The sequence below is a fragment of the Gorilla gorilla genome, chromosome 3, assembly GCF_029281585.2.
Source record: "Gorilla gorilla gorilla isolate KB3781 chromosome 3, NHGRI_mGorGor1-v2.1_pri, whole genome shotgun sequence".
NCBI classification, from domain to species: Eukaryota; Metazoa; Chordata; class Mammalia; order Primates; family Hominidae; genus Gorilla; species Gorilla gorilla.
The window spans coordinates 210,893,335-210,916,449 of NC_073227.2; the positions used below are offsets into that span (position 1 = coordinate 210,893,335).

The 23,115-nt window shown below is 36.3% G+C and overlaps 1 protein-coding gene across 4 annotated transcripts; it reads left to right on the forward strand.

The window, feature by feature from the left end:
• FRG1 (FSHD region gene 1) lies at positions 1-22,382 on the forward strand. Of its 4 annotated transcripts, XM_055384028.2 has the most exons (9): positions 8-233; positions 2,363-2,433; positions 11,343-11,468; positions 12,250-12,307; positions 14,205-14,319; positions 16,575-16,679; positions 19,924-20,015; positions 20,998-21,108; positions 22,271-22,382. In XM_055384028.2, exons 1-9 carry the CDS (start codon positions 172-174, stop codon positions 22,305-22,307), a joined length of 777 nt encoding a protein of 258 aa, XP_055240003.1. In that variant the 5' UTR covers positions 8-171; the 3' UTR covers positions 22,308-22,382. The 4 variants fall into 4 exon arrangements, with proteins under 4 accessions (XP_055240002.1, XP_055240001.1, XP_055240003.1 ...); XM_055384026.2 differs by lacking the exons at positions 20,998-21,108; positions 22,271-22,382 and adding an exon at positions 20,605-20,923 and having other exon boundaries at positions 6-233; XM_055384029.2 differs by lacking the exon at positions 16,575-16,679 and having other exon boundaries at positions 14-233.
• The last annotated feature ends 733 nt before the right edge of the window (positions 22,383-23,115 follow it).

Sequence of the window (23,115 nt, forward strand, 5' to 3'; positions counted from 1 at the left end):
TCAGCCACTCAGCGTTTGGGTGAAGACGGAGGCGGGTTCTAGAGAGACGTAGGCTGTCAGGGAGTGTTTATTTCGCGTCCGCGTCTGTTACTCCCCGCCCCTGTGCTGCTCCGGGTCACATACTCGTCCAGAGCTGGCTTCAGCCTCTCCGCGCAGAAGTCTCCCGGAGCCATGGCCGAGTACTCCTATGTGAAGTCTACCAAGCTCGTGCTCAAGGGAACCAAGACGAAGAGGTGGGTCCTGCAGCTTGGGCGGGAGCCTCCTCCGTTCTTTTCGGACGCACTCCGCCCCCGCAAGTCCGGTGGAAGCCGTGGCGCGGAGAGCCGGCTTTGTGGCCTCCCAGGCTTCGCCCTGGCCCCTGTCCGGGCTGGACGGAGGCCGGGCCACGGTTCCTGGCGTCTGTGCAGAGAGGGGCAGCCTCCCGCGCGGACGACTCTGGAAACAGGATAGACGGGCAGGTGACCCGTGACCCCGTACCCACGAGTTTGGGTCCCCTGAGGCATCTCTCCAGGCCTCTGCCTGGGGGGTCTGCATTAGTCTGATCTCGCAGTTCATGATCATTTCCTTTATTAGGGATTATTATTTTCTCCATTGTCTCTTTTCTTTCTAGAAAACTTACTAATTTTTTTCTAATCTAATATGTACAGTGAAACCAGGAGGAATCACACAGTGGTTGAGGTGTATATGGGCTTTAGGGATATGGGCTCGAACCTGCACTCTTGTCATTTACTAGTTTTGTAATTTGTGGCAAATTGGTTAATATGTCTGAACCTCCATTTACTCATTAAGAGATCAAATATCTGAACCTCCGTTTACACATTTATACTTTCAGACGATTTTTTATACTTTTAGAAGACTGTGAGGATTAAATGAGAGAACATATATGCAGAAAATAAATTGAGCCAAATGTGAGGAGGAGGTCGTAATGGTAATTTATTAGCTTTTTAGGAAAAAATACCTGTGCACTCATATCCCCGCTTCTTTTTTAACTGGCAGATTTGCCCAAGGTACATACAAATGTCGAGCATTTCCTCCTGGTCTCCGTGATAAACAGAGGTTTTGATATTTTTAGGCGAGATAGAAAGTATCAAGGAGTGAGTTGAAGCCACTGGCCTTGAGAACCCTCTCGAGGAGTCTGGCCTCATGAAGATGCCAGAATAAATGGCAGGTTTATCCTGAATGAATGTGAGATTTTTACTCTGTGAATTTCCTGGGAGGAGAGGAGAGTTATCTTCTGAAAACTTTATAATGAAAATGCAGACACGGGTGTCTTAAGATCATCGTAATAATCATAATTAATGCTTATATAGCACTGTCAATGTGCCAAGAAATTGTTGTAGGCACTTTGCACATTAACTTTTTTCAAATCACTCTTGGTTTTTTATTTTTTTATTGAGATGTAATTCATAATTATAAAATTCACCCTTTTGTACAGTCAGGGGTTTTTAGTATATATTCAAGAGGTTCACCACTGTCTAGTTGCTCAGCATTTTCATCATCTCAGAAGGAAATCTCCCCCTACCCATTAAAGCAGTCACATCCCATCCTCCCCCTCTCCTAGTCCTTGGCAACCACTAATCCGCTGTCTATGTGAAATCGCCTATTCTGAATATTTCCTAAGAAATCATGCAACATGTGGCCTTTTGTATCTGGCTTCTTTCACTTATAACATTATTGAGGTTCGTCATTGTTGTAGCGCTTGTTCCTTTTTATGGCTGCATAGTATTCCATTGTATGGATGTAACATTTTGTTCATCCATTCATCAGCTGATGAACATTTGGGTTGTTTCCCCTTTTTGGCTATTGTGACTAATGCTAGTGTGAATATTCTTATGTAAGTATTTTTGTGGGTGTATGTTTTCATTTTCCTTGGGTATACATACTTAGGAGTAAAATTGCTGGGTCATGTGGTAACTAACTTTTTGAGGAACCCCAAACTGTTTCCTGTAGATGCTGCACCATTTTACATTTCCACCAGGAATGTGTGAAGGTACATATTACCTCTTAATCCTCACAATAGCCTTAAGAGTTAGGTTAAGTTACTATCCTAATTTTTTAAGTGGGGAAACTGACTTAGAGAGATTCATTACCTTTTCCAAAAATCACAGAGCTAAGAAGTGAAAGAATCAGGATTTAAAATCTGGCAGTGTGGCTCTACAATCTGCTTTGAACTCTAACGTAATATGTGCAAAGCCTGAAGCAACTTCTCAGTACTGTATTTAAGAGGGCATAGCAATGTAAGTCTTCCTAAATCAATAATTTATAAATGAAACAGCTTAAAAGACTTCCAAGTTTCAATCTTACAATATTTATCATACAAATCAATATACCTAAACTCGTCTATATAAATTATGTCCTGTAGTAAGAAGAAAAAGAGCAAAGATAAGAAAAGAAAAAGAGAAGAAGATGAAGAAACCCAGCTTGATATTGTTGGTGAGTCAGTTTTCAGTGCTCTATTCTGAAAAAACTTAATGTTTCTTGAGATCTCATTGAAAGTGTTTTCCTAGTTAGAAATTTATGATGTGTTCATATTTGTCTTAAAGTGCTTAAATATTACCTACAGTTATAAATTCCATTTATTCTTTAGCACAGTAGATGCTACTGATGCCTTTACTTCATTATCAGGAGAGAAAAATTATAACTCTCTGACTTAGTAGGCACCGTTAGACTGCTTAATAGCCAGAGATTCTAATAGATAATTTTAAAGTCCTAATATAAATGTTATTCAACCAAATATATTTTACAAGTTATTTTCTTTGCACATGTATGCATTTTAATTGTAGAAGTCGGTTGTCTCTTAAAGGAAGTATCTTCACAGGAAAAATCATTATTTTGCGAACTCTGAAATGAATGAAAATTTTAAATACAACATCAGGGTAGCCTGTAAATGATACTAGAAATAAACTGACCTAAACACACTTAACCAGCCTGTTTTCCGTTTAAGTTCTTTTCCATACATTTTTTTTTCTCTTTTAAAACTTGGCAAGTTGCATTTTGAATCTTCATAAATTATGGTAACTTAAAAAAATATATAAAATATGGAATGGTATAAAGCTAATGTTCTGGAAGAATCATTGCTTTCAAAATGGCAAATCAACAATTCTAAAATTAGGGTAAATATCTAGGGTAGATATGTAGATGTGGAATTGCTGTGTCAAAGGATAGGTGAATGTTTAACTATATAAGAAACTGCCAAAAGTTTTCTAAAGTGGTTGTGCCATTTTACCCTCCCACCAAGAATGAATTAGTGCTCCAGTTACATCCTTGCCAAGAGTTGATGGTGTTATCAGTCTTTTCTCCCAGTCTGAGTTTTACCTTTTCAGTTTCTTAATGGTGGTTTTTGGATGAGCAGCTTTTTTTTTTTTTTTTTTTTTTGAGACAGATTCTCACTCTGTCTCCCAAGCTGGAGTGCAGTGGTGCGATCTCAGTTCACTGCAAGCTCCACCTCCCGGGTTCATGCCATTCTGCTGCCTCAGCCTCCCGAGTAGCTGGGAGTGCAGGTGCCCGCCACCACACCCGGCTAGTTTGTTGTGTTTTTAGTAGCAACAGGGTTTCACCATGTTAGCCAGGATGGTCAGAAGCTTTTAATTTTTATAAAGCTCAGTTTATTTTTTTTTCTTTTATGGTTACTGTCTTATGTCTTTCATCTAAGAGATCTTTGCTTACCCCAAAGTCAGGAAAATATTCTACATTGTCTTTTAGAGGCATCATAGTTTTGGTTTTTACATTAAATCTGTCATTCATCTCAAATTAAATTTTGGCATGATGTTGTGAGTTCGGTTTCAAGATTTACTTTTTTTTTTTAAACATCTTGATAGCCAGTTGTGCCAGCACCACTGGTGTTTCCTTTTTCCGTTAATCCACTTTGGTATCTTCATAAAAAATCAATTAACTTTCTATGTATTGGTCTATTTCTGGACTCTGTTCTATCGAGACGTTTGTCTATTTTTCTGTTGGTGTATTTCTCTTGATTGCTATAATTTCATGAAGTCTTGAGATCAGGTAGTGTGAGTCCTCCGACTTTGTACTTATTAACTGTTAATTTATTAATTTCTGCAGTGAAGTTTGTTGGATTTTCTCGAGAACTGTATTGAGTCCAGATCATTTGGGGGAGATCAACATCTTAATATTGGGCCTCAATATTTCATAATTTTCAGTGTAGCCATCTTGCATGCCTGTTTAAACATTTATTCTTCAGTATTTTATAATTTTACACTACTGTCAATAGAACCTTTGAATTTGATTTTCCGGTTGTTTGCTGTCAGTATGTAGATATACAATTGATTTTTGTATAGTGACTTTGTAGTCTAAGTCTGTTTCACTTATTACTTCTAGTGGTTTGCTTATATAGAAAACTAAGAAATTTGCAATTATGTTTCCTGTGACTATCGTTTTACTTCTTTCTTTCTAATCCTTTTGTCTTGTCTTTCTTTTTATTGGTTTATTATACTGTCCAGGACTTCTATAGCATTGAACAGAAGTCATGAGAATGGGCATAATTGCATTGCTCTCAAGCTTAGGCAGAAAGCTTTCAGTAGTCCACCATATGGTATGATGTCTGTAGGATCTGCAGAGAAAACTTTTATCAAAATGAGGACATTCCTTTTAAACTTTGTTTCTTGGGAGTTTTTATCATAACGATGTTTAATGCTGTCAGATGCCTCTTTCTGTATCTGTTGAGATGATTATACAGCTTTCTTCATTCTGCCAGTGGATTATATTGGTTTCATTTTCAACTTTTAAACTAACTTTACATCCCTGAGATAAACCCCACTTGGTTGTGGTGCGTTGTCCTTTGGGATATTGCTAGATTTGATTTCTAGGTGTTTGTGTTTTTTTTTTTTTTTTTTAAGATTTCTATATTGGTGTTGATGGGAGATATTGGACTTTTGTATCCTTTTCTTGTAATGTCTTTTTTTGATTTTGGTGTCAAGGTGATACTGGGTGTCATAAAATTAGATGGAAAGTGCTGTCTCCTTTCCTATTTTTGGAAATAGCTGTGTAGAGATGGGTATGAGTTGTTCTTTACATGTTTGATAGAATTCACCAGTGAAGTCAGCTGAACCTGGAGGGTTTGGTTTGGTTTGGTTTTAGTTTTTTGTGGGGAAATTAAAGTTTTTTAAGAGATATTTTCAGATTTTTCTGTTGTGTCAGTTTTGGCAATTTGTGTCTTTTAAGAAAATTTCATTTCATCTAAGTTGTTGGATTTATTGGCATAGAATTGTTCAGAATATTCCTTTAATATGCTTTTAATGTCTGTAGAATCTCATCTGTATTGCAGTCTCTTCATATTGGTAATTTGTGTTTTTGCTATGTTTTCCTGGATCAGTCAGTCTAGCTGGAGGTTTCTCAATTCTTTATAAGATCATTTATTTTAGATCGTTAATGATCGTTTAGTACAGGTGTATTCAATCTTTTAGCTTCCCTGGGCCACAATGGAAGGAGAGGAATTGTCTTGGGCCACACATAAAATATACTAACGATAAGCTGATGAGCCAAAAAAAAAAAAAGCAAAAAAATCTCATAATATTTCAAGAAAGTTTATGAATTTGTGTTAGGCTGCATTCACAGCTGGCCTGGGCCACATGCAGCCCTCAGGTTGGACAAGCCTGTTTCAATATTACTTATTTTCTCTTTTTTTCATTTTCTATTTCATTTATTTTCAGTCTTTTATTTTTTCCTCCCTTTAACTTATTTTCAGTTTACTTTGCTCTTGTTTTATTGCTTCTTAGGAAGGGAGTTAGATCTCTTCATTCCACTTTAGTTTCAGTTATAGTCAACACATTTTGTTTTCATTTTCATTCCATTCAAAATATTATCTAGTTTTCCTTGTGATTTTTCTTTTCATGGACACATGAGTTATTTAAAAGTATTTTGTTTTTAATTTCTACTACATAGAGATATTATAGGTATGTTATTGTTGCTGATTTCTAATTCATTTATAGTATAGTTGGACAACATACTTTCTTAGTGAATTTCCATGTACACTTGAAAAGAATGTGTATTCTGCAGATGTTGGTTCAGGGTTTTTTTTTTGTTTGTTTGTTTGTTTTTTTTTTTTGGAGATGGAGTCTCGCTGTTGCCCAACAGGCTGGAGTGCAGTGGTGCAATCTCGGCTCACTGCAACCTCCGCCTCCCAGGTTCAAGTGAATCTCCTGCCTCAGCCTCCGGAGTAACTGGAATTACAGGCACCTGCCACCGCACCCGGCTAATTTTTAAAATATTTTTAGTAGAGACAGGGTTTCACCACGTTGACCAAGCTGGTCTCAAACTCCTGACCTCAGGTGATCCGCCCGCCTCGGCGGGATCCAGGCGTGAGCTGCGGTGCCCGGCCAGTTCAGTGTTCTTTAGATGTCTGTTAGATCAACTGGTAGAGCTTGTGACTATGCATATCTTCTGTGTCCTTACTGATTTTTTACTAATCCTACAGTGTGTTGAGAGTTATGTTAAAATCTCCAGCGGTAATTCTAGATCTGTCTACTTGAGCAGTTTTTGCTTAAAGTATTTTGAAGCTCTCATAAGATGTGTACACATTTAGGATTAAGTCTTCCTTATAAATTCAGTCTTTCATTTTCATAACATTTTAACCTTATTTCTGTTAAATGTCTTGATGCCTAGTTAAATTATTTGACCACTCTTTTGCTCCTGTCAAGCCTGGGCCTTTGTTAGTTTGTGCTTATTTATTAGGGTTTTGCTCGTAGACTTAGACAGTGACTCTTAATCTAGGAAAGGTTCATCCTCATGGGCCTCAGCCACATGTTCTAGGTATACTTGGTGAGTTCTCTCCACTCTGCTGTGTCCCAAATTTGTGTGAACTCTGGCATCTCCAGTCAGCCCTCAGAAGTGCCAGCCACTCTGCAGAGGCCTTGTGGAGCCTGCCTGCTGCGTGCACTACCCCCAGCCCTTGGCCACAGACCTGCAGAGAACTTTTGCATACTCTTTTGAGGCCTCACCTGTATGTAGTTCCCTCTTCTCCAGTACCATATTCTATAAACTCCCAACATGTTAGCACTGTAAGACTCTGAGCTTAGTGACATTGCCTCATTTCTGGAGGTCTCTGCCTCTCTCCGTGTGGTCAAGAAACTGCCACTGGGCAGAAAACAGAAGTGTGTATGAGATTTGCCTCCAGTGTTTTCCTGTTCTCAAATATCACAGTCCTGTTCTGCCTGTGTTCCAATCTCTGAAAACAGTTTTCTCAAATATTCTATCCAGTTTCAGTTTTCTCATTGGTCATGGTGGGAAGGCAAGTCCATCTTGGCTGGAAGAGGAAGTCCTTCTGCGTCTTTTTCTCTTTGTCCTTCCACATTCTTTTGCATTGTGGATTTTCTAAACTTGCCGTATAAGTAAGCATGTGCCTATTTGTGAAGAGAAAGAAAAAAAACCTTTTAATTTTTTAAAGCTGTTCTGTTGGTTCCTCACAAGGATCTGAAGGGACTGGTAAATAGGATGAAAGAAATTCTGTCTTTCACGTGGAGAAAACCAAGTGTGACATTAATAAAAACGAGCATGTCTGTAAGCAAAGAGTTTCACTGAGCTCTGCTAGATTCAGAAGCAATTGAACTTACAACATCGTAGTTTGCAAAACACAGATTTGATTTACCCAGTAACTAAAGCTAAGTCAGCTGTGGGTTAATAGAAGGTCTGTGAAGGGTACTTAGACTACAGTAAGATTGGGGAAGAAAATTCCATTTCCAAATCTAAGATATATCATTCCTTCGTGCCAAGCACATAATGAAGGTAGAGATTTAAGGGGGCCCTTAGCACGGAAGCACTGGGTTAGTCAGAAGGTGAGGTGAGCTGTCACACAGCCTTGATGCTAGAATGAGGGTGCCCTGGTAGTATCTTATCAGCCATAACACTGGTGCATCGGGCCATTTTTTGTTGTTGTTTTTTTGAGACAGGCTCTTCCTTTGTTGCTCAGGCTGGAGTGCAGTGACATGATCATGGCTCAGTGCACCCTCGACCTCGTAGGCTCAAGCAATCCTCTCACCTCCGACTCCCGAGTAGCTGGGACCACAGGCTCGTACCACCACACCCAGCTAATTTCTTAATTTTTTTGTAGAGATGGGGGTCTCCTTTTGTTGCCTAGGCTGATTTTGAACTCCTGGGCTTAAGTGATTCTTCTGCTTCCACCTCTGAAAGTGCTGGATTACAGGCATGCCAGACATATGTAAACATTCTAAACTATGTGACAATATGTGAAAAGCTTTCTCATGCATTGTGAGACAACACAGCAGGAATATTTCACCATCTGCCTAAGGTTTAAAAGGAAATAACTTTAAGCATGTGTCTAAATAGCAAGTAATGTTTTAGAGCGTATTCTCTTAAATTCAGCTTGGGCGTCTGCAGCATATACACAGCTTGAGCTGTCACCTGACGTAGAGACAGGCAACTTCAGTGCCCGTGTTCTTAGGATCCACTGCTTTCTCACAGCTAAAACCCCAGAGTGGCACCGTTAAGTATTATGTTATGTTACTTTAGTCGGTAAACATATAAGCATACCTCCAAAGGTTGAATGTAGGCCACTTGCAGAAAGTAGGCAGAATGCTCACATTTAATTCTTGATACTGTGTTTATATTTCTTATTCTTTGAAATTGCATTGAGAAAAAATATTGGCATCTGCTCAAAGTAATTTCTTTTTCAGTTGACAATATTAAAGTAATGTTATTGTATCATTTCCCTACTTGGACAGAGTGTGAAAATTTTGAGGAGCTTGTCTGCCAGAAATTTCTTCTTCATTTGCAAAACATTAATGAGTTATTATATTTAAATGATTTTATTTAATATTAAGTGTACTTGGTCAATGTGGCATAGAACCTACAAAATCTAATTTTAAATCATTAACTATTACATTTATAAGAAAGACTTGCTAATCGTAACACTGTTGATAATGATTCTGAATAAAGCATTATTTCTTTTCCTGAAAACAATTGTAGCTATAACTCAGTCATCTAAATTGCTTATTAGTTTTATTTCTTTTTAATTGTCTTTAGCTGAAATTTTAATTTTGATTAATTTTCTTTTTCTCCATTGGTTTTGTGTGTGTGTGGAGGTAAAATATACAGAATATAGAATTTGCCAGCTTTTCTATTTTTATGTGTACACTTCAGTGGCATTTAAATACATGCACCATTTTACCTTCCCACCAGCATTGCACAGGGTTTCAGTTTCTCCACATCCTGCCCAACATTTGTTTTTCTGGTTTTGTTGGTTTCTGTTTTTTGTTTGTTTGTTTTAATAATAGCTCTTCTAATGGGTGTGAAGTGGTATTGCATTATGGTTTTGATTTATATTTCCCTAGTGACTAGTGATGTTGAGTGTCTTTTCCAGTGCTTATTGGCCATTTGTATATCATCTTTGGAGCAATGTCCGTGTATATCCTTTGCCCAGTTTTGAATTGTGGTATTTGTCTTTTTGGAGTTCCCTATATAGTCTGGATATTAATTCCTTATAATGTATGTCGTTTACAAATATTTTCTCCATTCCCTGGGTTGCCTTTTACTCTGTTGATGGCAGTTCTTGATGCACAAAAGTTTTTAATTCTGATGAAGTCCAGTTTGTCTGTTTTCTTTTGTTGCCTGTGCCTTTGATGTTCTATATAGAAATCATTGCCAAATTCATGTCGTAAAGCTTTTCCCATTTTCTTCTAAAAGTTTTCTAACATTAGCTCTTACAGTTAGGTCTTTGGTCTGTTTTAAGTTACTTTTTGTATTTGGCGTTAGATAAGGGTCCAACTTCATTTTAGCTAAACTTTTATGTACTTTAAAATTTATTATGGAAAGCATGAAATGTTTAGTTGAATAGAAAATTTTGTGCAGTGGAATTAACTGAATCTTTAAAACCTTTTTATTATGGAAATATCCAAACTATTCCATACATAGAAGAATATAATGAGTCCCCCATGTGCCCAGGCCCCAGCATTATCAATATTTTGCCAATCTCGTTTGATTTACACACACACACCCACACACATTTTTTCCTAGAAAATTTTAAGTAAAATCACAGATATTATGTCATTTTACCCATAAGTACATAAATGTACATTTCTTAACGTGGTATGTCTTTCTGTCATCACCTGTTTTGTTCTTTATTTTTATATATTATACTATGTCATTGTCAGACCTTGTAAAATTAACAAGAATTCCTTAACATGTCATATCCAGTTAATGATTGACTCATTTCTACTCTAGCTAAAGTACAATTTAGGAGGAGGTTTGAGGATATTTTTTAACATTAAGATATAAACTTTTATAACAACTGCTTAAATAATTGTTCCTAGAGTCTAATATTTCTATTGGCAAATTGGAAATTAGTATACATAGACATAGATTCTGCTCATTTTACTTTCAATCTAAAATCATAGTTAAGATTACTGGCCAGGTGCGGTGGCTCACACCTGTAATCCCAGCACTTTGGGAGGCAGAGGCAGGTGGATCATGAGGTCAGGAGTTTGAGACCAGCCTGGCCAATGTGGTGAAACCCCGTCTCTACTAAAAATACAAAAAAAATTATTCAGGCATGGTGATAGGCACCTGTAACCCCAGCTACTCGGGAAGCTGAGGCAGAGAATTGTTTGAACCCGGGAGGCAGAGGTCGCAGTGAGCCGAGATCGCAGTGAGCCGAGATCGCATCACTGCACTCCAGCCTGGGCGACAGAGCAGGTCTCCGTCTCAAAAAAAAAAAAAAAAGATTGCTATACTAGAAAGTCTTCCTGTAGAGGCATTTTTAAGAAACATTATGATAGGCATTGGCTCTGGAAAGCAGGCATGAATAGATGGCTGGGGTCTATCATGAGAGAGACCACTCTCTATATGTCACTTTGTACCTTCACATATTGCCTTTTGTTTTGTTTTGGCCTTTTTTTGAGACAGGACCTTGCTCTGTTACTCAGGCTAGAGTGCAGTGGCGTGATCGTAGCTCACTATAACCTTGAAGTCTGGGCTCAAGTGATCCTCTTTCCCCAGCTCCCCGAGTAGCTGGGATTATAGGCATGCACCCCCATGCCTGGCTGTATGTTGCTATTTTATGTTTTAAAAACCTAATCCTGACTGTGCTGGTAGTCGCATGAATCTCTGCACATACATGCAAACAAGTACATGTAAAACTGGTGAAATCTGAATAAGCTTCATGGATTATATCAATGTCAGTTTCCTGATTCTGACAGTGTATGATACTTATGCAAGATGTCATCGAGACAAAGCGAGTAAAGGATATGTGAGACCTTCGTATTATTTCTTACAACTGCAAAATAAAAAGTTTTTAAAACTAAGTTATAATAACAAAAAAAGAACTCTGTGCCAAAACTAAAATATAAAGTTGAAATATCGATTTTATTTTTTAGGAATCTGGTGGACAGTAACAAACTTTGGTGAAATTTCAGGAACCATAGCCATTGAAATGGATAAGGGAACCTATATACATGCACTCGACAATGGTCTTTTTACCCTGGGAGCTCCACACAAAGAAGGTTTGTGTCTGGAATGGAAGAGGCTGCCACAAGTGTAGATTTTAGGACATTCATTCACTTAGGCCAAACTCTAACTAGTCTCAAACATTTTCCAAAGGAATGGAACCATTGCATTTGACTCTTCCATTTTTTTTTTAATTCCTTAATATTTACCAGCCATTGGCAAGTCCCTCTTTCTAATATAAGCATTTGAAAACATTCCGTATGGTTCCAGAAGAGTATCTTTGGAAATCAAAATAACATGAATAATTAAAATAGTAAGTGGAAAGAAAAAAGAAAACCTATTTGAGTCAAAATGTTTGAATTTCTTTTTTATTCAGACCTATTGCCAAAACTAACCTGGGTGCGTTTAACAGTTTGAAGTTTCCTCATTTTCTTTAGCCCATTAGAGGAAGCACTAATGAGATACGAAGTAATTAGAAGATAAAAAGCAGTATCATTTGGTCAGCAAGGCCCTCCCTTGAATAAATGAAAGCATTTAGCTTTTTAAATAAGTGCTTATTTATGACTGTATTTTAAAACATAAAGAGAAGCTATCTCAAAAGTTATTAAATAAGCATTATATCACCCTGTCTTACTCAGTATATAAAATTAGCACTGTAGTTAAAAGAAGGTAAAATAGATCTTGATTCCAAAGATACAGTATTACGGTGACATCAGTATATCTGAATATTCTTACATTTAATTGCAGAAGAAAATAGCCACATTTTTTAAAGCAAAATAATGTCTTTATATTTATAGCAAATGTCAAATTTATTTTCAAATGTTTTTTCTCCAATAGTTGATGAGGGCCCTAGTCCTCCAGAGCAGTTTACGGCTGTCAAATTATCTGATTCCAGGTGAGCTTATGTTGTAATATAATTAGTAACCAGTTATTTTAAAAATTTAATTGTATTCAATAAAAATTTTAGTATCTGTCTTAAGCCCACAGGGTAATTTTGATGTAAAAAACAAAATAGCTTTTTTGAAAAGTAGATTTTGTGATCTACTTTTAATGGATTTCCTATCAATATATAATGCTAGGCTGGAAAAAAAAATGTAAGTTAAAAAGTGAATATTAATAATTTCACATACCGAATAAGATAGATTAAAAAATAAATCAAATAGTACAAAACCTGGTTCACTGTTGCTATGATATTTAAACTCACTGTTTGGAAGTCCAAAGGCAAACAGGAAGACTAAAAAAAGGAATATTGTTGAAACCAGCAGAGAATGTTACAGAATCATAACGACCAAAAGAATATTTTTACTCACTATTTTTACAGTCATTTTATAAAGTAACCTTTTTTATTCTCACCTTGTGCAAAAGTATAGAATGATTCTTTGGGCAGAAGATACTGAAAGTGAATTTACATATTTTAGTAATTGGTTACATCAGTATGATAATGATTTCTGTTATATAATCATTAATGTATAAAGGAGTAAAAGTCAATTCTGGCATCCCAGGAGATTCTCGGTAAGGTAGAAGATTAGAAATCATAATTTTAAAAATTCACATTAAGATGATTATTTCTGTACTTTCTTTGAAAGTCTGATAAGTATGGTGAAAGACAAAGAATAAAAGCAGAGGAAGAAAAAATTAAATAGTTTTAAACTGCTTTACAATTATAAACAAGAAAGGATTATAAAGAAAATTAACTGACAAATGAGGAAAATATTTGCAACAATCTTAATAGGCAGTGAGTTGTTACTCTTCATATGTATCTTGTATAGAATTCATAGCACTGATGACCCCAGTAGAAAAACTGTGAACAATCAGATCTCAATAGAAAAATGGACAAGGGACATTACCAGATAATCTAAAAACTAAAAAGGAAAAGAAAAACAATTGTTATTCTAGTTAACTACTAAAATGCAAATTTATAGGATACTGTTTTCTCCATATCAGGTTTTCAAGTATTTTTTTAAAGTCATAATGTTTAAAAAAAAATCCGTGATACAAAACATATTCTGTTAATTTGAGGTAAGAATGTAAATGGAAGCAGCATTTTCTGGAAAACAGTTTGATGACATAAGAACTTTATACTCTTCGATCCAATTATTTCTAGGAATTTTTTCTAAGGACAAAGCAGTTTTATATACAGAATAGATGTATATAGAACTATTTATAAGAGAAAAAGTAAGTTTTAGTGATTTATTATTGAACTTTATAACTAAAGAGGTATAATTGAAGAATGATGAATTTCGAAAATATTTGTTATGTAATATATAAGGTACAATGTTTATATTAAAAAAGCACAATATAAAACTGCACTGTCCAACATGGCAGCAACTAGTCACATGTAGTTTTTTTTTTTTTTTTTTTTTTTAAAGGCACAGAGTCTCACTCTGTCACCCAGGCTGGAGTGCAGTGGTGTGACCATATCTCACTATAACCTCAAATTTCTGGGATGAAGCAATACTCCTGCTTCAGCCTCCCAAGTAGCTGGTATCACATGTACATGCCGCCATGCCCAGCTAATTTTTTAAATTTTTTGTAGAGATGGGGTCTCACTGTGTTGTCCAGGCTGATCTTGAACTTCTTGCCTCAAGCAATTCTCCCGTTGGCTTCCCAAAGCACAGAGATTACAGGAGTGAGTCACCACTCAGCCACATGCATCTTTTGAACACTTGGAATATGTCCAGTCTGAAATTTTAGATATGTACACACCCACACACATATGCATGTCCTGTTTTGATGTCCTATAATTAATTTTCTCTCAGTCTTTAACTTTTATCTATGTTATTAATGTGCAGAATCGCCCTGAAGTCTGGCTACGGAAAATATCTGGGTATAAATTCAGATGGACTTGTTGTTGGGCGTTCAGATGCAATTGGACCAAGAGAACAATGGGAACCAGTCTTTCAAAATGTAAGTGCTGTTATCGTTTATAAAAACTTCATGTCAGTTTAACAGAAAGTCTGTTAATAGTCAATCATAATATATTTAAAAAGAAAAAGTAGGATGCAATAGTATAACACATTAAATTGGAATAAATCAGTAAGAACATAGAGCCTTAAAGAGATCTCAAAATCTGGTGCAACAAAAATCGCATTAGTCCTTTTGCCCACAATTATTCCTGTATACGCTTAGTGCCTAGATATGGATCTCACTTCCACTGAAGAACCAGTCAATTTTAGGTCTCAGAGTAGGAAAACACAGTAGTTCCTAAGTATCTTCTTTGTAGCAGAAATCATGGATGCTTTCAGAAACATTAGAGACTGTAAGCGAACAGTGGAGCTTGCTAAGACCAAGTTGTGACAATTTGTGCATAAAATAAATAATAATAGTTCATTGAAGTAAATTATTTCTAAAAGACTTTCAGTTCATAAGCTTAAAATAGCATACAAAAAGATAGTTTTAATATAAGAAGAAAAAAGATAATATACTAATTCTTAATTTTAGTAAGTAGACAGTTGTATATGGATGTTTTGTTAAATCTTTGTTGACACAGAATACATAATTTCCTTTTTCTGTTTGTGTGAGAAGTAAAGATTGAACAAAAATATGTGAGTGCTAAACAGTCTTTAAAAAGTAGATAACTATATCAAAAACAGTAAGGACCAATGGGCACCACGCAGAACAAGCAAATAGAAGATAAGCTCAGCCTTTGAGTAGCAGCTTTGGTAGTATACACTAATGAATTGAAAATAGGAACTCAGCAGTGTTTTCTAAGATGACAGATTAAACAAACATCCCCCTAGAAAGAGGTAATCACTTAGACTAATTTCCTCATCCCCTAGGATAAAATCTTAACTCAGTGACTTGAAAACTATTTTGACCCAACCCATTGAGAAATGCATTTCTACATTGCAGCCCAGCGCACACATATGTATAACTGAAGCAAGAGTTGTACTTAACAATACTTACTTATCCATGTGTTATGCACCTTGATATTTCTTATTCTCTTTTACCCCTTCCTCTGTGTGTCTGTGTGTATTCCTTCCCCCGCCCCCCATACCGTTCAGGAAACAACACTACATTGATTTCATGACCCGCTAATGTGTTGCAACCCCTTTGAGATGATCCTACTAGTTATGATGAGATACTTCTAATAAAAGTTACACCGGTAGAAAAGGCCAATATATCATAAGGCCTTAGATGATGACTTAGATAGTACTAATAATACAACACTTTAGGAAAGTTCATTTCATTTTATTTTTAGGAAGGACACTAAGTTTCAAAAATTTAAATTTAAATGAAAGAGGGTCTTAAAACTATTGCAAAAAGGACTCAGCTGAATAATCTGTGGCACAGGTTTAAATCGTCTTGGACCACACCGCCATGTTCCAGGGCTCACCAGGAGCCATCCAGATGAGAGACCACCCAGCCATTGTGACCTTGACTAAGAAATTAAATCCATGTTATCAGCATGTTTTTAACTTGATGTGATTTAAGGTTAACATATTTTGTAATCATTGTATTTATAAATATTTTATCTAAATGTTATGGTATTCCAAGTTTTCCAAAAGAATCAATCAAATACAAGTTATAAATAAACATTATATTTGTTAAGGGAGTTAAGCTAACCAAATTTATAACCCAGATTTAGATACACAAGCAAATCAGTCTTTAAAGTTTTAATAGAAAGCAGTGTAATATATCAAACATTAAACAACTAAAAAAGTATATGAATATTTATTTTCACACACAAAAGTCCCTCAGACATTGATTCTTAAATTCAAAACACCAAAGGCATTGTATGTACCTTTTCATGTTTTCTAATTGTGAAGAAAATAAATTTTACTTAAAATGCTAATATTTGAATAAAGTATGCATTCATAATTATGTTCTTGTCTTTAAAGTTAATTTTTCAAACTGAACTAAATCAGTTATGTCTTCAGTAGATCTTTTAGAAAGGAAGCAATCCTACCTCATCTACTTAGAATTTAGTCCTACTAGGAAGATACACTACAAATGTTTATTGTGGTAATCTTTGAATAGTAAAATGATAGGTGATTTTGGTTTCTTTTCTGTATGTTCTTGTATTATATTTTTCAGGTTTTTCTCTAAGTTCTTTTCTGTGATTTTTAAATCAGGGAGGAGAAATTAATTCAGTCTAAACACTTAATGTTTCTTCCACAAGAAGTATCCTCATGGCTATATTGTTATTTTGTTTCACTTAGGGGAAAATGGCTTTGTTGGCCTCAAATAGCTGCTTTATTAGATGCAATGAAGCAGGGGACATAGAAGCAAAAAGTAAAACAGCAGGAGAAGAAGAAATGATCAAGGTAATGATGACATTTTATACAGATGACTGCATTCACACATGCGATGTGACTGTATCTCTTTAAAATGTTAAATGGTCATTTACTGTCACTTTAAAGATTTACTTAATAGCTTTTTATACTGTGGTGTTTCAAATAGACTGATTTTTAATTATAAATCCCATAGTTGATGGCTTGTTTATACAATGTGGTAGGGAAATCAGTGCATCTAGGAGCTACCTTGCCATTATCTCCATGGATTAGTGTCTTTTTCTGGTAGTTCCACATGCTCTTTTTAAGCTTTCATGTTCTTGTTTTCTTGCTTGTATTTTAAAATCTAATTTTTAAAATAGATAACATGTACACGTGGTCCAACATTTTCAAATAAAAGCATGTGAAGACGTATGCCTGCCATGCGTCTTACTCACCTGTGTCCCAGCTCCTGTTCCTCTTTCCCTTTGTTTTTTTATAGCCTCCTAAAATTTCTTTATAAACATATGAATATGTTTATAATTTTCAACTGTTTTACGCTAAAGGTAGCCTCCTCTATAGTCTAGACTTTGATTTTTTTTTTCCTTAAAATTGTATCTTGGAGAGTTTTCTACTATGAGTTTGAATGTAGAAAGTTTTCTCTTTTTCTTGCTTTTCCTCTCTTTCTCTCTCTCTCAACAGCCACATAATATTCCATTTTAGGGATGTACCTTAATTTATTTAGTCTTTTATAGATGGAAATTTAGGCTGTTTCCAGTCTTTTGCTCTTATACACAGTGCTGCAGTACATAACATTGAATGTGCATCAATTTGTAGATGTGCAGGTGGACCTGAAGGTAAATTTCCAGAATCAGAATTACCAGGTCGGGGTATACGCGTTTGTATTTATGTAATGCTTGAGCTTCTGTGATGATAATCACTCTCTGAAACATAAAAAATCATAGCAGAACTTCTGGGGCCTTAGCCCTTACATTTTAAAAATATTTTTATTAATAGTACCCGTCTTCTTTGCATTAGGAGAAACATGAATCACATAAAACATGATTTTTATTTTATTTTTAAAATTTGTGTGCATCACTAAGCTGGAAATAAAAGTTCCTTATTCCAGGCTAAATTCCCTCATCCGTAGTCAGACACGTTATCCATTGCACCAGTGGCCTGTGCCCTCTCTAATCCTACTCTTTGTTTTACATCATTGTAAAAGTTACACAGACATCTTCATATCAAGGTGAAATTCTAAATAATACTGTTAATATAACCTAGATAAATCAGGTAGTTAATTGGAATTTGATGAAAACATTTAAGGCTTAATTTTTTAGACTCACAGAAGCCACTGATCTTTAATGATAAACATATACCAGGATGTGTCTAAAGAATAACTCCCCCCTTCTTGACACATGGCTTTTCTGTGTCTTGGCATTCCATTGCAGTACTGAGCATCCTGAACCTTGCTTTGTTTGTCTCTGTTGGGAATCACAGGTTGCATCCAGTCTGACCCAGATTTCCTCTGTAAGGCATTGTGGGGGCCGGAGTGGAAGGCTCTAAGAGAGGGGGCAAGTGCCTTTTCTAAAATGTCCTTCGTTCTTATAATTAGAGCATAAAAATTTATGTTACCTTTTTCTCTACTACCGGTGCAATTTAAAAGCATCTATCAAATCTCTGTACGTACTTCATGTTAGATTTCCTGTCATAAGTTTGATTTTCTTTTTAGAATAGTCTTGATTTCAAATAATTTCAAATCTAAAGCTCAAACAATTTCAATCTAAAATGTAGGTATTTTCTTACAGAAGGGAAATGTTATATTTTTTCATTGCATGCACCCAGCACATGCGTTGTAGCCTTGAATTTCCATAATGCCCCTGTGAGGTGGATGTGAGCTCAGCATTACAGACAAGAAGACAGCCTCTGACCCTCCTTACATCCTCGTGGTTTTTATCAGTCAGTTCATGGAAATCACAGTGATTTCAAGGTGTGGTAAGACAGGATGTGTACCCAGGCCCAGCTGACTCCAGAGGCCACTCTCAATATTTCATAGCACATTGCTTCTCAGGAAACAGGTCATTGGGGAAATGCAGATGGGTTTGTGACTTACATTTAATTATATGTATTTATATTTTATTGTATCATGTTTAAATTATTTTGCATCTGGATATCATCACAAAAGTGTTACTGAAGGCAACAATTGCAAATATATGTGCAGTGCTTTGCACTTATACAAAGATACAAAGATACTTACACAAAGATTGCCTTTTTCACTATTTAAAGCAATTTTCAGACGAAATACAAAGTTTTCTGGGTCTCTTTGGTTAGTCAAGTACCTGGAAGCTCTGAACAGTGATTATTTAGGACTCTTTTCCTTTACCATTTAATTGCAGGCTCTCCTAATCTCTGTCAGCACTTCACCTTTGTGACCTTGCCTTATCTACCAGAACACAGATCCCTCTTACTAAAGGTAGCCTTGTGTTACCTCTGTCAGCCCTTCAGCTTTATGACCAGAACACAGATCCCTCTTACTAAAGGTAGCGTTGTGTTACAGGCCCTAGCAGGGAATGTTTTCAGGTCTGGGACCCCTCTAATCAGAACTGTCACAAAGATGTCATTTGCACAAACATGTTATTTGTCATCACTTTCTAAGCAGCCCTGGAACTGGACTCTGGCCACAGAGATCCCTTAGGAGAAATGAGTCCTTACCATTGCTAATTGCCTGTTCTGTGGGTGATCCTAATTGTTGAATGCAGATTAATTAACTTATGACATGTGGTAGTAAACATCTATCCAAACTTAGGAGGATATAAGAAGCTAGTAAAAGAGGTGGGTTCCAATTAATTAAAAACAAGTTGTGTAATGTTAAAAGTTTTAATACTTTGGTAATAGTCTGTGCAACATAAAATAGCTATTAAGCTTTCAATCTGATCAAATGAACACTTGTCTACTAGGGATAATTTGATCCTAGTGTATTCACTTGGAGGACAAAATTAAATTAGTTAATGATCGCTTTATTGCCTAGCAGGATCTGATGTGTAAAATGTTTCTGAAATAATTTTGTCTGTAGTGTTTCTGACACAATGCTGTGGAGGAAGCATGTGATAGCACTTACTCATATAGATTATATATATGAAGTAAAAACACATAGCCAGAACCTTTTTCTGAATATAGTTGCTCAGTTAATTTTTTCTTCTGCATAAGAAATCATCTCGAATGTTCTTATGTGATACGTAAAGTGGGGAAGGTGGAAGATAAACATATAACCCATTGGATTCTCTTTTCCAATATCTAGATTAGATCCTGTGCTGAAAGAGAAACCAAGAAAAAAGATGACATTCCAGAAGAAGACAAAGGAAATGTAAAACAATGTGAAATCAATTATGTGTATGTATTCTTTTCCTTTTAGACCTACAGATTTGACAGTGAAGTGCTTCTCAAAGTGCTTTCAAAATAAATTACCTACTTAGCTGGGCATGGTGGTACATGCCTATAGGCCCAGCTACTCGGGAGGCTGAGACAGGAGGATTGTTTGAGCCCAGGAGTTCAAGGCTGCAGTGAGCTCTGATCACCACTGCCTTCCAGCCTGGGTGGCAGAGCAAGACCCTGTCTGAAAAAATGAAACTGATGGACAAGAAGAGACAACACAATGTAGCCTCTAGGACAGAGCACTGAGCTAAATGCTTTTCTTTTCTTGAGGCTTCAGTTTTCCTAATCATCCTACCACCTCCCAAAGCTAGTCACTCAGGTTAGTCAGTCTCTCTATTCATTCATAGAATGGGTGTGATGCCAGTCAAAGGCTGTGCTATGGCCAGGACACAGGGGACTCTAGCCAGCATGCCCTAATAGAAGTGGGGCCTTGTGCTACCCAGTCAATGAGTGGCCCTCCTCTTGAGAGGTCATGAAGGTCATCTTTGTTGAAAAGCTCCAGCTTATTAAAAAAAATACAATTAGACCTTTTTTTTTCTCCCCCAAGATGGAGTCTCGCTCTCTCCCCCAGACTGGAGTGCCATGGCGCGATCTCGGCTCATCGCAACCTCCGCCTCCCAGGTTCATGTGATTCTCCTGCCTCAGCCTCCCGAGTAGCTGGGACTACAGGCGCGTGCCACTATGCTCGGCTAATTTTTGTATTTTCGGTAGAGATGGGGTTTCACCATGTTGGCCAGGCTGTTCTCGAACTCCTGACCTTGAGCGATGTGCCTGCCTTGGCCTCCCAAAGTGCTGGGATTGCAGGCATGAGCCACTGCGCCTGGCCTACAATTAGACTTCTTTACAAGTGAAAAAGAAATTAACAGTATTTATAAATTTAATAGTAAATATGTATAATCAGAGTCTGAGGTATTTTTCAATGAAGACATTTTCTTTGCAGAAAGAAATTTCAGAGCTTCCAAGACCACAAACTTAAAATAAGTAAAGAAGACAGTAAAATTCTTAAAAAGGCTCGGAAAGATGGATTTTTGCATGAGACGCTTCTGGACAGGTAGCTATTTATTTACTTATTTCCACTATTTTCAGTAGCCAATAGAAATGGCATGTAGAAAACCTACATTCTCTTAAATTACTGTAGTTTTTCCACATTTTTGTCTTTATTTCTAATTTATGAGTGTGGCAGTATTACCTAGAGAGGACATCGTAAGTTTGGGAAAAGACTGTCAAGAAAGAATATCTAAAAATTATAACCGATTCTAAGTATATACTTTAAGAAATTCAGGTTTGACTGTATCTACTTCATAAATTTATCATCTTTTTATAACTATTAGAACCAGAGTTAGAAAGAAGCAGTTTGACTAATATAAAAATTATGTGGATTCTGTTAGAGTAGTTCAGGTTCCTTAAAATAAGAATAGATCAACTAAAAAACTAAGTATAAAAGCTAAACAAGTGAAATTGAAGCAGTTGTACTGTAAGATTTGGAAGAGTACAGGATGTTTATCATATGACATTATTAATATTTATTACTCCTCCTAGGTAGATAAGTAATGTCCTAGATTTATGACATAGAAAAACAGAGACGTTTAGCTGTGAGTGTACAAGTATAAATCAATTAAGTGCCAGATTTTGATAATCACCAGCCGCTCATTCAAGTCGTATGTTGCAAAGTTACTCTTACCCTTTTTTTTACATTACTTGATAAAGGCAATGTTTAATTACGTATTTCCTGTTAACTAGCTGGTAGAGTTCATACCTAAAGTCAGTAAATAATGTTAAGAATTTTTTCCAGCTGAGCAAATGAATATGTATCTCGTAAGAAATCAAGAGGATATAAAATATAATCAGGATGTGGACTCTAAAATGGAATCAGCTGTATGTCCTGTAACTTTTATCACTTGTAATAATACAGCATTCTCACCCTGTTAAATGGAAATTTAGAGCAGCCTTAAATTCTGGAATAATTAAAATTGCTATTTGGATTGAAAAAGCCCTTAGGCAACATTTATTGAATATTAGGAAATAACTTTTGTAAGATTAGAATCCATTTTTTATAGAAACCAAATTTAAAAGTATACATATTTTAATAAAAGTGTTGTGGTAATAACCAAAATTGAACACACAGTTTTAAAGCTTTTTATATTTAGTAGCAGTTGAATATATATGGCATGTTTTACATAGATTAATTTTCTTATTTTTCTTTGTTTAAACAGGAGAGCCAAATTGAAAGCCGACAGATACTGCAAGTGACTGGGATTTTTGTTTCTGCCTTATCTTTCTGTGTTTTTTTCTGAATAAAATATTCAGAGTAAATACTTTTACAGAGTTCTTGAGTTGTTGTGAAATTATTGTTTAGCTAGTTTAACCAGGATTAAACAAGTTTAATCAGGATTCTTCATGGATGTACTTTTTAGCTAACTACAGTTTTTCACATGGAAATGAAACTTACAGTACACACTTAATGTACCACAGAATTTTTTTCTGGATTTCCTGTCCTGAAGCATGAAGTGTACTAGAAACCAATTCTTCCTGTGCTACTTGTGGAATCTGTCTTACTGGATCATAATCTTACTTTCCTTTATATAATAGATGCTTAATCAGTGCCTTTAATAGAAGTTAGAAACTCCCAATCCAACCAACAAGGCTTTGGTTCTACCTCCTAAGTACTACCCAGATCACAGACAATCCAAATATCAGAACTAGGGGGCTGGGCAGAGAGGACAAATCATCTATTAGGGAGTGGGACAGAAAGCGGAAACATTACAAAGGAGCAAGTAGGCTCAGAACAGAGGGGAGAGTAGTACTGGGGAAACTCCCTGCTGAGGACAGGTTAGCCACAGTGGATATGTATGTGACGCCTTTGTCCTCATGGGCTGGAATGGAAGCTGGTAAGGGAATAGGAACAGCTCCAGTCTACAGCTCCCAGCGTGAGCGATGCAGAAGACGTGTGATTTCTTCATTTCCAACGGAGGTACCAGGTTCATCTCACTGGGGAGTGTCAGACAGTGGGTGCAGGACAGTGGGTACAGTGCACCGAGCATGAGCTGAAGCAGGGCGA